Source organism: Protopterus annectens, chromosome 8.part0 (genome assembly GCF_019279795.1).
Source record: "Protopterus annectens isolate FY-2018-M chromosome 8.part0, PAN1.0, whole genome shotgun sequence".
In the NCBI taxonomy this organism is placed as follows: Eukaryota; Metazoa; Chordata; order Ceratodontiformes; family Protopteridae; genus Protopterus; species Protopterus annectens.
In genome coordinates this window covers 479,792,774-479,809,708 of record NC_056741.1, presented here as the reverse complement: position 1 = coordinate 479,809,708, position 16,935 = coordinate 479,792,774, and the positions used below count along the sequence as shown (strand labels likewise).

General features: G+C 42.1%; 1 protein-coding gene across 3 annotated transcripts in view; it reads right to left on the bottom strand.

The window, feature by feature from the left end:
• Window positions 1–16,935, bottom strand: part of GRIPAP1 (GRIP1 associated protein 1) — a 2,851,684-nt gene that overhangs the window by 2,625,429 nt on the left and 209,320 nt on the right. For all 3 annotated transcript variants that reach the window (XM_044080007.1, XM_044080009.1, XM_044080008.1), the window contains exon 2: window positions 3,483–3,549. In XM_044080007.1, coding sequence (XP_043935942.1) covers window positions 3,483–3,549 — 67 coding nt within the window. The remainder of the gene's footprint in view (window positions 1–3,482; window positions 3,550–16,935) is intronic.

Here is a 16,935-nt window from a genome sequence, read left to right as displayed (position 1 = left end):
GAGCATGGGAGTATGTGCACTTGTTTTAATGCTTCTGCCCACTGACACTGATTTGGAGGTAGATTTTGGTAACAACCTGTTAAGGTTGGAACTTGTTGGAAGGTAAAATTGTAGCCCTGAAAAATGATTTTTAATACCCATTTGTCCTGTTACAGACTGCCAATTTTGTTTGTAAAGGGACAGCCTTCCTCCTAACCTCTGATGGGATGGGGGAGTGGGAGTCACTGCACGTTCTTAGAGTACTGAGTGGACTTGGAATTCCCTGCTGTGGGAGTGGTGGAGGGCCACTGCTTAGTCCTTCACTGGACTTGGTGTTGTGGTCTAACTGGTCTGTCTCTGTGAGGCCTACCTTGAACCTGTCTATTGGAGGCTGGGAAAGACCAGTGCTTAGAGGGAAAGTGTCTGCTGAATCTGGGAGGTTGAACTTGGAGGAAGTCTTTAACTGTTTGCATATATTTAGCTTTATCCTTCATCTTTTTGATGACCTCCTCTGCTGTTTATCCAAACAAGTGGTCTTTATCCAGGGGGGCATCGAGTAGTTTTGATTTTACACGATCATCCAGTGGCTGTCCTTTTAGCCATGCATGCCTCCTAATGACTGAACCTGCAACAGAGGCCCTACTTGAGGCTTCTAGGGCATCAAAATCCACAGTGCAGGGACTGTTTAGCTACTTGAGAAGTAGAGTGCAGACGATCTGCTAACTCTTTGGAGGTGTTAGTGTCAGGTAAAGATAAAATGTTTTAGTTTCATAAGTTCCAAGGTGTGCTGTTGATATTTTAGCATATGGAACGGACAGTTAAGAGCTCTAATAGTTAAGGTTGTGGAGGTGTACACTTTCTTACCCCATCTGTCCATAGCTCTTGAGTCCTTGTCAGAGGGAATTGGGTTTTTAGATAAGCTAGTCTTGGCCCCTTTGGGCCCCTGTGTGATGACCTCTGGGTCTGCTGCAGGTTTTTTAAACAAGTACTTATGTGAATCAGGCACCCTGTAGTACCTGTCAGGTTATCTAGGAGCAGGGTGTAGGGTGTCAGGGGTAAGGCTAGATTAATTGAAAACATCATCCCACCATGTCCTGAATAGGAGGGATGGCCAAGGGTCAGTGCTGAGGAAGATCTAGAAACTCTCTTAGTCTTTTCTTAGACCGAGGATAAACTTGGGCTTCCTAGTGGAAATGCTCCCTGACAGTGTGCAGGGTTTCCCCAAATGAAAGATCCTCAAGAGGGGTGGCAGAAGGAATACATTCCTCTGCATCAGAATCCTCAAAGGAGGTGAGAGGTTGTTGTTCCTCATCTGAATCCAGGTAATCTGAAATTTCAGAATACGGCTCTGTGTGAACTTCAGGGGGGAAGTATCCCCCTTTCTTTTAGGAGGAGTGGCATGGCTACCCTGATGAAAGTGATGAGGTCCTCTGCCATTTTCAGTAACTGTGTCTGAGGCGGTGGAGGAGGAGCAAGATGGTGACTAGAGACTTTTCTTTGGGGTGGTCTTACTTTTAGACCTTAGTAAACCCATTTATCGTTGGATGCAGTAGTCTGAGGTGAAGACATTGGTTTTTGCCTTGAATCAATTGTGCGAAGAACCTCCTTGGAAGCCAGTGCCTGCGTAGCGGCTCAGGACCCAACCAAAGCAGAGACAACCGAGGGATCGGATGATGAAGCATTCCCTGGCAGCATACCAGACTCAGAAAAGATCTCTGTAGAGGCCTGCAAAGGGAATGAGTCGGGAAACAGGGGCTGTGAATGCGCCTCACTGAAATTCCTGAGAACTAAAGACTTGCTTCTGAGACAGTTCGTCAGAAGGCTTAAGTTTGTGTGGTATGTCCCTTTATCATTTCGTTCTTTGGGAATATCCACATGCCATTTCATAATGCAAGGAACTACTTCAGAAATGCCTGGCTATAAATTCAGCTCTACGGCGAATAGTCCTAGAATTGAAAAGTACACAGAACCAACAATGGGGGGAACGTCATGGTCTGGGCCTAAACAAGTAACTCACAAGGTATGAAAGTCTCAGTGTGGTATTTATTTTCCACAGCAGACAATTATTTACTTTTTGGACAACGGTTAGTGCAAGAAAAATGTCCCCAACGGGATATTTAGCTTTAGTCGTTTTCACATTCAACTTCCACTCTGGCAATGACTAAGTGGCACACACACAAATTGCTTTTGTTTCAGGCTCCACGGCAAGAAAGACTGATGTAATGGCGCTGGCTGCTCTCCTTTATACCACTGACATCTTGACGTCAGTCCACAGGTGATGGTAGACGGTGCAGGGGAAAAGCTTAACTCTGGTATTCAGGCTGACCGAGGGCTACCCGGTAGGGATAACCCATAAGTGATGACTGCAATAGTGAAACACAAAAAACATGTGCCCTGGCATTCCCAGTGCCTCTATCAAGTAGAGCCACTGGAGTGATCCCCGGGGTGAGCTTTCTAGTTCCCATCCACTCATCAAGATTTCTCTTGAAGAGAGCTAGTGAGGTGCTCTGTCTGACATGTATGGGAAGTCCATTCCAGAGCATGGGCAGTCTCTGGGTTATGAACCTGTCCCTCAAGCATGTTCCGTTGATTGTAGTAATGTGGTTGAGGTCACTGGAGCATGTGGTGCAGAGGGATTGGGATTTCTTTAGATGCAGCATTTCTGTCAGACATGGCTTTGTAAGTCAAGCAGAGATTGCCTCTTAGTACATGATATGAGACAGAGACTAGCTGAAGTTTTTTTTTTGAGTCTGTCCATGTAGGACATGTACTTAGGGCCTAGTATCCTCTTCATGGGCATTTTTGTGGCCTCTCCAGCTGTTGCAGGTATCTAGTGAGGTACATGCCAAATGGGGCATTATACTCCAACTGGTCTAATGAGGGAAGAATAGAGAGAAATGATCTCTTTCTTCCTGGATGCAAAACCCTTGGTAATGAGATGTGCCACATAGAAGGGCTTTTTGACCGTTGACCGCTATGTGATGGTCGAAGGAGAGGTTGCCGTCAACCTGTGTTCCCAGATCTCTTATAAAGGCCTCCTTGGTTTAGTGTTTTGGCAGAAATTATGCATCTTATATCAGCACAGTACCACTTAAAATTATATAATGGCAATGAGGGATTATTTAATGCAAGGAGAAATTGCTCTCCGTAGTTTGTAATTTTTAAGCTATGTATTATTTACTGACCGATTTTTCTTTTCTTTTCACATAAATAGGGGCCATGTAATTAATGTTTACTACACAACTCCTAGCAACTCACATGGAAAAGAAGAAAACATAATGAGAGACTCAGATAAGGCTACTGAAATAATTACTTAAAACTACCATGCATAGGCAAAAAATAGTAAGCAGCAAATCTCTGTTATGATTGATTAAATCTTAAATTAACTGTCTTGCCATACCAACATGAATGAATATGTCAACTACTAGTGTAATATTCTTTGCAGACTGACTTTATTTTGCAAAATGAATATAAACACACAGTCTTAACAAATGCAACCTTACCTGCCAAGTTTTTGCGCAATTCATCTGACAGCCTGTAATTCTGCGATCGCAGCTCCAGCAGCTGTGCCTAGTAAGAGAAAGAAGAGTTTAAAAAGCCACCTAATTTTGCACCAGTAAAACACACTGGTCATAGAGGACTTAAAAAGTTCACTGTCACCAAAGGACTGCAACTTCCTTACTTTATTAGTCAGCTAGTTCTGCAAAGAGAGAATACCATGTGCCTTATGTAAAATAACAGAAGAAAACAAGATGACAAAATCAGATGGTGCTACCAAGTACATAAACTTTGTGTCAAGATAACACATTACAGGGCAGTATGATTTCATAACAGTACACGATTTGTTTTGTTTAGTTAATGACACTGAAAAATGTTCTTAGTACAGCATATAAATTTTTGCACATTTTATTTCTCTTTTTCACTTCTGCTGAGTGCCCAGTATAAAGGTGCAAAGGGAAAGTTAACAGGTTCATAGGTATACTAGGTTAATGATCACCAGGATCTTTATAAGCTTAGCCATGCAATCCAACCCAGCTGTGTTTGTATGTACCATGGGAGCATATTAGGAGTATGTTAATTAGGAAGTTTAAAGATGTTATGTACATGAGGGAGATGTGTTGGACTGTAAAGCCCAAACTATGAGAGACATAGGGTGCAGAACTAGGGTGAATTTCCAGTTTCACATGCATTGGTCAAGGTTACGCGTAAACAGGGTTAGGGATGGACCCTGCTTCACATGAATGGGGATCCTCTGAGAAATTTCTGTCTCACCAACAGGTCTTATTTATGTCACAAAGCAACATTTAAATCCTTGGCTCTAGTGCTTCTGATGCTGTTCGTTTTGCAGATGTGCAAAAGGTCCATCACAGCTAGGTTCAAGGATGCCTTGTATGCCAGGCATAGATTGCCTCTCAGTAACCTACACCAGACAGAGTATAAAGATAGGGCTTGAAGGTGATCCGTATAGAACAATGTGTGTATACCTTAGATTCTTCTGGAAAGGAAGCTTTTTGAGTGTTCCAACTGTTGAATATGTCTGGTCAAGTACACGCCAAAGGGGACATTATACTCAATGGTGGGCCTGATAAGGGCCGAATAAAGAGGCACTTTGACTTCCTTACACCTGGACACCATGCCCTCAATTACAAGTCGAGTGACATAGAATGATTTTTTATTACCATGGCCACATATTGGTCAAAGGCCAGATTACTGTGTCTACACGTGTTCTCAGATCCCTGACCACAGATGGCTTATCAATGGAGTAATTAGCTTGGGTGGCAGTTTTCTCAAAAGGCACTACAGTGCATTTTTGACATTGAGTTTTAGTCCTCTATTTTGGCACCAGTCCTTTGTGCTATATCCTCTTGCAAAAAGTTGCCTTTTGCACTTCTGGTGACTTGAGTCGGCAATGAAGCAGGGGGAAGAAGGGCGAGTATGATTACAAAGATTGATCTACAGTCAGATCTGTCACTATGATAAGTATACAAGAGGGTCCAGCCCTGACAACTGTAGGACAGATTCCCAAGCTTACCTTCCCAGGTGGTCACCATCAAGGGTATATACCCCTAATTACTGTAGCCCTGAAGAAAGACCAAGATCTAGAGATCACATTAGCTTGTAATATTTTGTGAAAGTATTCAGTGAAGCCCACACAGTGGTTACACAAACATCTCTTTTTGAAAGATGTCCAAGAAGCAGCCATTGCCCTCATTGAACAAGCTAAATACACAGTAGGCAAAATGTTTTGTGTGTTTTTGATAATTTATTGTAATCAGTCAAATATCTGGACAAATTAATTTTAAACTTTGTTTTCATTTCTAAGTAGTTTAGAATATTTGCCTTTGCAACAGTAATTAAGAAAGAATATATGCCTATTGACAGACATATTGAGGTTTTTCTCAGTAGCAACCCTGTGATTGAATGACAGGTCCATTTACAGTGATACCACCCCTTTGCAGGGAATGACAGAATGTTTATAGCTCAGAGTCTTTTCCAGCTGAAATAAGGGCCACTAAAAATAACACTCATTTTCCATGGCATACATTTTAACTCTGCCATTATTGCAAATGGTTCAAAAGGAGGAAGAATCAATTTTTTCTAAAATAAACTAGAAGTCTCATGGAAAGACAGGATTCTTAGCAGGATAAGGTACAATATGGAAACTATCTCGGAGGCCAGCTTTACACAGTTTTAAAGATGCTAATAACAAAGAATTACAGCCTTGATAAAAATCAGAAATGGAAGCAAGATGCATCTTACTGGAGGAACAGTATAATTCTACATCAAAGAAATGAGAGAGCGAGAGAGGCAGAGAGAGAGAGAGAGAGAGAGAACCATGACAACCTAGATCTGCTGGTACTGAAACTGTGAGAGTATCCAAACCTTTTGAAGTGGAACAAAATGTCCATTTACTATTGGGCCTCTGGAGAGGTGTCAATATTTGGACCAGCCTGGCAAGATAAGAAAAATTCCTGACCATTACCGCAACTGCAGTAACCATTCAATTAGATGGATGGAATGATGGTCCAAGGAAGCCTGCAGCATGGGTAGATTAGGAGGGTTCTGAAGTGTCAGAGACAAACAGGCTTCTCCAAAAGATGAGACCAGAGCAAAGGAATTCACACCTATTAAGATCAAAATGGGACTACGCCTGTAACTTCGGACTTCTTCCTTTGCTTGATTCCTGTAGGAATTTCAGGATAAAGTGAAATAGGGGAAAAAGTGTAAAGGAATCTTCTGTTCATTTCTGGATGACAGCATTCCCAACATGTTCCCCCTGTAAATTAATGCACTTGATGTGGGCCAAGGTTGAAAAAAAAGAGGTGATAGCTCTGCTTCCCCCACTGACAAAAAAAGTCTTGTATACTACATACACGTATGCGCAGTGGTATGGCAGTAGAGTTGTTACCTCACAGCAAGAGGTTCTCCCATTCGATTCTCAGCTGGGCTTGGGAGTGCCATCTGTGTGGAGTCTGCATGTCCCCCCCACGGGAGTGCCATCTGTGTGGAGTCTGCATGTCCCCCCCACAGTCGAGTAGTGTTCGAAAGACATGCGTGCATAAATGGGCGTGCCTTCATTGAATGTTGGGCATCGAGCTTGCACCTCGGCGATTCATAAAAATCTACTGCCAATCATTAGTGGACCGGAGTATCGCTGTGGCGACCCCTTACCAGGAAAAGCCGAAAGACAAACAACAACAACTACATACACTCATGAGGAATCAGTAAGTAGCAGCTGAGTGTCTGTTCTGTCTTCCTTAGGAATGTAGCAGAAAACTATAAAAAGGCCTGTTAAAATGTCTCACTCCCATCCAGTTATTTCCTGACAGAGCTCCCTCTGCCTATTTACATACCAAACCAATCGTATATAATCTCTGTAGACTGCTATACCACCCAGAGGCAGGTAGTTCTTAACATCTTGTAATACGAGAAGGACTGCCCTTGTCTGTAAAATACCAATGTGCTCACTGGCCTTCTCTGATAGCAAACATACACCTTGGGCAATCGTGGCAGAGGCATCTGTAGTAGTGGTCACTAAAACAGTGGAGACATGGAATGGATTGTCCAGAGTTAAGTTTAGCAATATGAAGCCACCATTTTGAATGAAACGTGATACTGGCCAAAAAAAAAATGCATAGATCACACGATGAGTCAGTGTATTACAGAAATGCTCTGTCCAGGAGTGTGTCTACCTGATTCAAGGGACTGCTATGGACTTATTTGTATTTTACTTTATTTCTATTAACTTGGTTAACATCTCTGTTCTGCAACTTTTTTAAGCTCATGTTTGAAGATTTCACACAAATGCTTTGCCCAGACTCTCAAATTTCTGAGTAGCTATTTTTTGCTAGTTAAAAAAAAATTGCTCTCACCAATGTGAGTTCTAGATGGCAGTGGAAACATGTTCTGCTCTGGGAATGCAAGCATTCAGCTCCAGGAACTGCTAGAGACTAGAATGACACATACTGTATTTAGTTTATTGTTTTGTTTACCTCTCCCCTATAAGTATTTGCAAAAAATTAGTACAATTATATTAGAAGCTTTTCATGACTATACGTAATACAGTTGTGTAAAATCCTATCATGACAGTAGATATCCTTCTCTTCACTGTTGCAGTATTTTTCATACTAAGGGATCTCCTGCCAAGGACAGCCCCTCCAGCCAGTATACCAAAACCTTTAGACCTTGCATGTGCCATATGTCACACGTATGCTCTCCATACAGGAAAACAAGGCATAAAGGTCATGTATGGATGCAGTTACCCAGAACTGAATTGCCCCAGAAAAGAGGTGTCTCCATAGGACAAGAGAGACCATGCACATCTAGAAGGAGAAAATGCATATGGAAAAGGGAGATCCTCAGCCAGAAGGGGAACCAAAGGAAAAAGGGTGTTGGATGGAGGGAGGGAGTGAATATTGCAATAGTGGAAAGAAGGACAACTACTGTTATCGTGAGATTTTACACAACTGTACTTTGTCCCTCCATATCACTGTTGCAGTATTCTTCACAGTAGGGACAGTACAAAATCTCAAAAAAAAGTATTGGGTGGTGGAAGACTGGGAAGAACCCTCAACAAACCCATGTAGAATGGTTCAAGCAAAACCTGCTCTAGTCCTAGAAACTACATCCAATTTATAATGCTTAGCAAAGGTATGCACTGAAGACCAAGTAGCAGCTTCAAGGATGGCACGGGTGTCCAACCCCTTGAAGAAAGAACCAGATGAAACAACAGCCATAGTGAAGTGAGCTCTAACAGAAGTGGACAGGCATTTGACATAAAAAGAACAAAAAGTAATGGCCGTAGAAATTCAGGGGTGATGGTTTGCTTAGAAACAGCCAAACCCAATGTCCTGAGATTAAAAGAAGCAAAAAGCTGGTCAGAGTTACAAATGGCCTTTGTTTTATCCAAATAATACCCAAGCTGTTTGTTTAAATTCAAAAGTATGCAAGACCCTCTCACTATCTGAATGAGAAGAAAAAAAGAAGGATGCTGAACTGCCTGATTCAGGGACAACTCCTTGACCACCTTGGGCAAACAAGGATTCATTCGAAGGGACACCCAGTCCCTGTGAACACCTAAAAAAGGAGGGATAGCCATAAGGGCCCGAAGCTTAGAAAACCTCCAAGCAAAAGTAAGGGCAAGTAATAAGACAGTCGTCTGGGTACAATGTTACAGAAAAGTGGAAACTGCAGGCTCAAAAGGAGCCTGGGTCAACCTTTCTAAAACAAAATTAAGGTCCCAAGGAGGAGTAGGCTTCCTGGGGGGGGGGGGGGGGGGGGGCTAGATCCAGGACACCTTTAGGAAACTGTTTGACCTTAAAGTGAGAAGTCAAAGGAGGACTCCGGGGCAGACTAGCAGAAATCTGACAAATGGAACTTTACAAAAGATTAGGCCAAGCCAGACTTGCAGCAACTCACACAAATAAGAGAGAACCAGAGGGATCATCACTAAAATAGTATCCTGGTTATGAGAGTGGCACCAGACAGAAAATCTCTTCCATTTGAACATAAGACTTTCTGGCTGCAGTTTTTTTTTTTTGCCTCCTCTAAAACCTTAAGCATGTCCTCTGAAAAGAGGTGCCTAAAAGGAATCAGAATCTTATCACCTACAGTGTCAGTGAAGATTGGACAAGTGAGGATGGATGAGTGATACCTTGTCCTGAGTGAGGGAGTCCAACAGGGGAGGTGACTTCCGATGACTGCCCCAGGCCAGATGGATTAAGAAGGGTAACTAGTGCTGTACTGGCCAAAAGGTAGGCACTAACAAGATTTTTGGGGAGTACAGCTTAATCTTTTGTAGGAATCCTGGAATTAGTAGAAGGGGAGGAAATGCATAAAAAAATCCCCTTCTAAGGAAAGGAATGGGTGCCCCATCTTCCAAGTCAGATGGCATGGCACTCAAACTGAAAAGGAGTGGCCTGTTCAGAGGGGAGGCAAAAAGATTTAACTGAGGAATACCTCATCATTAGACTATGTCCAGAAACATGTCTCTGTGACGCATCCATTTGACAGCCTGTGTTTTGGACCTGCTTACAGTGTCTGCCACTAAATTTCTCTCTGAAGGAATATACACCGTCTGTAGATTTAACGGATTACTGAGAGCCAGATCCCAGGCCTGCAAAGCCAACCTGCAGAGAAGGTAAGAATTTGTACCCCCACTTTGCTGAGATACCTCATCACTGTAATGCTGAACGTGTAAACCTTGACATGGCCTGGAGTGAAAAACCTAAAGGGCCAGAAAAACAGCCCTCATATCTTTGATGCCGATATGGTCTGACCTCTGATGGGGGCCAAAGATTTTTGACTTTCAGATGATCACAGGAAGCCCCTCAATCACTGTCTGAAGCATCTGTGAATAGTTCTTAAAAAGGAATTGGGGGCTGAAAGGGCAGGCCTGGGTTGACAAACTTGTTCAATCACCACTCGAATTCCCACTTTAGACAAGCAAGGAGAGGCACACTGAAATCTAGAGGGTAGCAATGCTGAAACTAAACTGCCTTGAGGTACCACTGAAGCTTCCGCATGTGCAGTCTGGCAAGAGGGAGCACTGGAATAGAAGCCATGAATCCCAGGTCTTGACGAAACTCTTTGGCCAGAAAAGCAGGCAGAGCAAGAATAGACTGAAAGAAAGTTGTCAAGGACAGAACATTTGGAGGTGTAAGAGAGGCAAACACCGGTATTTGTCTGAATCTTGCAAGCCACATACACATGGTCCTGACAGGGAGTCAGGACAGCCATTTGAACATTTTTAGTAGGGTAAAATGAGAGGAAACAGTGTTTGAAGAGTAAGTTTCTGGAAGGAAGGAACCTTGAGAAAGATGTTGAGCAAGGAGACATCCAGAATAGGTCTTCAAGTGCCCTCTTTTCAAGGGACCAGGAACATCCTGCAGTAAAAATCCTTCCCTACCTGAGGAAGAGGGACAGGTTAAATAATTCCCTGGTCCAACATGGATCCAAGAACCTCTGAAAAATGAGGAAGTTGTTCTAGAGGAGGTCGAGTTGTTGTTGTTGCTGTTTGTCTTTCGGCTTTTTCCCGGTAAGGGGTCGCCACAGCGGAACTCTGGTCCGCTAATGATTGGCAGTAGATTTTTTATGAAACGCTGAGGTGCCAGCTCGACGCCCAACCTTCAATGAAGGCATGCCCATTTACGCACGCATGTCTTTCGAATGCTACCCAACCGTGGGGAGGACATGCAGACTCCACACAGAGGGCACTCCCAAGCCAAGCCCAGAATTGAACGGGAGAACCTCTTGCTGCGAGGTAACAACGCTACCGCCGTAATCCCTGAAAATGAGGGAAAGACTTCCACACCATGAAGTAGCCCTGACGGATGACAGAACTCAAGAATAATACAGTTGTGTGAAATATTACCATAACAGTACATGTCCTTCTCTTCACTGATGCAGTATTCTTCACAATAGGGATCCCCTGCCTTGGGCAGCCTGACATCTGTCCAGTATACCAAAGCCTTTAGGTTGTAATAGTTGCACTGTACGTCACAGATACACTCCCTGCACACGGCATAGGGCATAAAGCTGACATCCAGACGTACCATCCTCAGAACTGAAAAGCCCCAGTAGGAATGACAGTCTAAGGATATCATCAGGAAACAGGCACATCCAGAAGGAAAAAGGACCAGGGGGTGGAGAGAGGGAGTGAATACTGCAACACTGAAGAGAAGATCTACTGTTATGGTAAGATTTTACATAACTGTACTATGTCCTTCCATATTACTGTTGCAGTATTCTTTAGAATAGGCCAGCAGAGCCCTCTAAGAAGCCGTGAAGAATGGCCCTTGCAAAACCAGCTCTGGCCCTAGAAATCATATCCAACTTATAGCAAATCAATACAAGTATACACAGAAGCCCAGGTAGCTGTCTCAAGAATAGAATTAGTATCCAAACCCTTGAAAAAAAAAAAAGCACCACAAGAAGCCACAGACTAGGAGAATGAGCCTTAACAGCAGAAGACAGACTCTTCCCAGAAGAAGAATAGCAAAAAGAAATGGCTTTAGATATCCAAGAAGAAATGGTTTACTTGCAAACAGCCAAATCTAAAGACGAGGATGAAAAGAAACAAAAAGCTGCTCAGATTTACGAAAAGCTTTAGTCTTATCAAAATAATATCAGAGTTGTCTCTGCAAATCCAAGATATACAAAACCTTTTCATGAGCAGACTGCAGAGAAGGGAAAAAAAGTGGGCAAATAAACAGACTAAGAGACAACTCTTTAACGACTTTGGGCATAAAAGGATTAGTATGAAGGGACACCCTATCCTTATGAAAAACTAAAAAAGAAGGAACAGCCATAAGGGCTTGCAACTCAGACACCCATCTGGCAGAAGTAAAGGCCAAAAGAAGAACAGTCTTCAAAGAACAATGCTGTAAGGAAGCTGAAGCAACAGGCGCCAAAAGGAGCCAGAGTCAATTTTTATAAAACAAAATTAAGGTCCCATGAAGGAGAACAGGTTTCATGGGAAGCCTAATGTGAAGGACTCCTTTAAGAAACTGTTTGGTCTCAAATCTAGAGGCCACTGGGGAGACAAAGGCAGACAAGCAGAGATAGCTGATAGTTGGGCCTTAAAAGAAGAATATGTCAAGCCGGCATTGAACAATTCACACAAATGAGAGAACCAACGGAACACTCACAGCAAGTGGATCCAGGTTACAAGAAAGACCCCAAACTGAAAATCTTTTCAATTTGGACAAATAAGATGTTTTGTAGTGCGTTTCCTGGCCTCCTGCAGGACCCACAGCACATCCTCAGAAAACAGGTATGTGAAGGGAATCAAAACCCTATCACACAGCATCAGTTAAAGAGTGGACAGGTGGGAATGGATAAAATGCCTTGTCTTGTGTGAGTAGGTCCACTCTGTGAGGTAACTTGCAATAACTGCCCTTGGCTATCTGGCCTAAACGGGAGTCACCAGCAAGATTTATGAGCATCCTGTTTTATCTTGAACAGGAACTTCAGAATGAGAGGAAGGGGAGTGAAGGCATTAAAAAACATCCCCATCCAAGAAAAAAAGAGATGGCATCCACCTTTCTAGCCAGAGGAATGGAACTCTGGTGCAAAATAAATGAAGTTGTCTGTTCAGAGGATAAACAAGCAGATCTACTTAAGGATTACCCCACTGGTGGACAATGTCAGAAACACATCCTTGTGAAGCATCCACTAGTGGGATTGAGTTATGGACCTGCTCTTCCACTATGTTCTCATATGAGGGAATGTAAACTGCCTGAAGGGTAACCGGATACTGGATAGCTACATCCCAAACCTGATGGGCTAATCTGTACAGGAAATAAGACTTTGTCCCCCCTTGCTTGTTGATTTACTACAGCACTGTGATATTGTCGGTGAGAATTTTAAGGGGCCCTGGAAGGAAGAGAATGAAAAGCTTGAACAGCTGGAAGAAGAGCTCTGATCTCTCTGACACAGATGTGATCTTTCTTTTGTCAAAGGGACAAAAGGTCTTGCACTTTCAGAGGACCAAAGGAGGCACCCCATCCCACATCCGAGGCATCTCTAAAGAGTTCCTGGCAGGGAATAGGAGGTTGAAAGGGAAGCCCTGGGCTGAGGGACAATTGGCAAAATCACCGCTGAAGTTCCAGCTTGAGGCATGGAAGAAGAGGGACTAGAAAATCTAAAAGATGGGAATGCTGAAGCCAAACTGGCTAGAAACCACTGGAGCTTTCTCATGTGAAGCTTAGCCAGAAAAAGCATAGGAATGGTGGAAGCTATACAAACTCAGATCCCTCAGAAACTCCATGGATGTAATGAAAGCCAGAGGAAGAAGAGATTGAAAGAACACAGGAGTTAAAGCCTTGGGAGGACACAGGGATGCCAGCATTAGAACAGTCTGGATCCTGCACCCCAGAAAAACATGATCCAGGAGTTAGGAAAGATTTTTGGAAATTCACAGTAAAGCCCAGCTTTGCAGGACAGAAGTAGCAAGGTGAAGATGCTGAAGTAAAATCTCTGGATAGGAAGACTGAATGAGCAGGTCATCCAGATAGGAAATACCTGTATCCCTCTCAACCTGCAGAAAGCAATCACAGGAGCGAAGCATTTGGTAAAGACCACTGGGGCAGTAGTGAGGCCAAAGGGCAAAACAGAGAACTGAACTGAAAATCCCAGGAAGCAACAGAGAAATGTAAAGACTTCCTGAAAAGAGGATGAAGAGGAATATGTAGATAAGCATCCTTGAGATCCAAGAGAACTATAAAAGCCTGAGGAAGTAGCAGAGGAAACCAGATTTGAAGAGATAGCTTCTGAAAGGAAGGGACCTTTTTAACTGACAGAGATCCAGAATGGGTCACCAGGTTCCTTATTTCCGGAGGACCAAAAAAATTCTGGAGTAAAACACCTTCCCCCTATGAGGAGTTGGAACATCTTGAATTGTTCCTTGACCCAACTGGCCCGAAGCACCTCTGGAAAAATGGGCAGCTGTTCCGGAGGTTGGTGACAAATGCCCAAAAAGGGAGGAAGAGATTTTCAAACCATGTAATAACCCTAAACTAAGAAAATACGGGCGGAGGCAAAACGGCCACAACAACAAGTTTATTTTAAGTGCTTTTCGTCGGTTACAACTTACTTCATCAGAAAAAAAACATAGTTGTGAAATCATGAAAATATACAAAATCACTTAATTAGTGCATTAAAATTTAAAGAGACACACCAGTCCCTAACTCGCATTATTAAACCTATTAAAAGTTAAAAATGACATTCAATAAACCATTATTCCATTAAAAATTACCAAACGATATAGTATAATAATGTTAACAAATACTGACTTGTGATGAGACATCTGGCAAAAGTCAATCAGAAGTTAGTAGTACATAATTACTAAGAGTACCCTAGTAAATGACAATTTAATAGCAACACCTGAACAAATATTTGCATAAATATATATATATATATACCTGCTGGCAAAAGGTGCATTAAATTGGACGTGAGAAACATATTTTTTATTATTGGTTATTATTTATCTCTTTAAACTGTTAGTTTTAACATACAACCGATCGAACAGGAGTCATTAAGACCAGGGAAACAATAAGCATTCAGTCTAACCTGCCATGTTAACTCCTGCTCGTCGAGTTTAAGATGTCTTGGTCCACCTCTAGGGTCGACCTTAACCTGATCAATAACCATAAATCTAAAACTATGGTTCGTATAGCTAGATGTGTGCTTAGCAAGTGCATTTTCCAATTTACCTTTTCTGATAGCATATATATGCTCATACATCCTATCTCGCAATCTTCTCTCAGTCTTGCCTATGTAAAATCCCAAACATAATGTACAACAGGCTAAATAAGTAACGAATGTAGAATTACAGTTGCATCTATCCTTCAATTTATATGTTACTCCATTTACATGGAAAGTGTTAGATTCATTTTATATATTTACAATAATTACAGTTCAAACACTTGTACATACCAGGATTCCTGGCAACTACTGTATCCTGTCTTTCAAGCAATGATTTAAGGTTCTTCCCCTTCCTATAGACTATATTAGGTGCTACACCTATTTTCTGGTGAATTTTTGGGTACGTCTTAAACAAGTCCTAGTTTTTCCTTAAAATAGAAAGACAGTGTTTACTGTTTGTACTAAATGTAGTTATAAAATGTATTGTAGTTTTAATGTCCAATCGGCCTACATTTTCAAGTTCAACCAGGTTAACATCAGAACTTGTATTCTCTGTAGGCAAAATGCCTTCTTTTAAAGAGGGTGACGTAGGTCTTATACTTAAAAGTGGTACATATTATTTTTTATTTTTTCTGACACTTCTTGAATAAGTGAATCTAACAGTAGTTCAGGATACCCTCTATGGAGGAACATGTTCTTAATAAGCTCGCACTCGCCCAAGAAATCCTCGTCCAGACTGACCATTCTAGAGGCACGTACCAATTGCCCCTTGATGACCGACCTCTTTTGATGAAAGGGGTGACTACTAGTGTAGTGGAGGAAGGTGTTCGAGTATGTATTCTTCCTAAACATCCTAGCTGTAAAATTGTGTAAGACATAATTTTTGATTAGCAGGATATCAAGGTAGGCAATAGTGTCACAATTAAAAGTGGATGTAAATTGGAGAAAGTCAGTGGTATTATTAAAATAGTCTAACACTGACCTACTATCATCTTCATTCCCTTTAAACAGGATGAAAATATCATCCAAAAATCTAGTATAGAAAATGAAGGACTCCAAAAACTTATTGCCTTTAAAAACATGTTCTTCTTCCCAGTAAGCCATTACCAGGTTAGCTATACTCCCTCCACAGGGCTACCCCATAGCTACCCCTATTTTCTGCAAGAAAATTTTATTTAGGAACATAAAATAGTTGTTAGTCAAAACCAGATCAATAAGTAGCGAGACCAATTCAATTTCCCTAGGTGGTGCATTGTGTTTTTTGAGCATAAGAGTAACCCATTCCAATGCTAGATCCTGAGGGATACTAGTATACAAGTCCTTTACATCAATGGTAAGGAAGTTATAGCAAACATTAAACTCAAATGATCCTATCTTATCCAAAAAAGACCATGAATCCTTACATATTTGGGACTCCTTGCTAAGGTATAGTTTCATGTAATAACCCTGGCGAATCATGGAAAAAAAACAGGAGTCTTGGGTGATCTTTACCCAATAGGAAGAGACAGGGAAAGATGCAGAGAAAGAGGAATGTGATTGAGAAGAACAGGATAGTCAGACAGTACCTGGTTTGTCAGGAAAAGGAGGCTTCTGAGTAGCCTTAGTGGGGGGGGGGTCCTTCTACCATACCTTTTACCTTTGGGGAGGACAAGACTGTATAAGAACAATGACAGGCTTGTTACAGTAATTCCTGTGAAACTTGAGAAAAGATAAAGCAAAAATATGATTCAACTACTGTAAGCCCTTACCCTTTTCATGCATAGATTTTAAACGTTTCTGCAGCAGTAGAACCAAACAAATGCTTATTATCCAGAGGAGCATCCATACGTTTAGCCTTAATATCATCTGGCAAAGGTTGAAGTACGAGCCAGAAATAGCTCCTCAAAACAGATCCAAAAACTGCAGCTCTAGATAAAGCATCAGCCGCATCAAAGTTGCATTTAATGGAATGGCAGGCAACTTAGGAGGATGTCCCTGACAAAGCAACAGCAGAGGCCTTCACGTCAGAATAAGTAAGATCTGAAATGGCTTGACTGGCCTGTGAGACAGAACAGCCAAGAAATACCTGGTTAAATGTGCCTGATCGTTCACAGCTCTAAAGGCTAGGGTAGCAGAAATATACACCTTCTTAACTAGCCTCTCATTGGTTCTGCTGTCCTTATCAAAGGGAAATAACTTGGTTGAAAGCAACAGTTTGGAAGGTTCATCAGAAGCCACTGAGAAGACAGAAGGGTCAGCAGAGGGATACTTATAAAGAAACTTCCAGTCATCAGTCACTTTATAAAACCTATCCGGTTTCTTGGGAGCAGA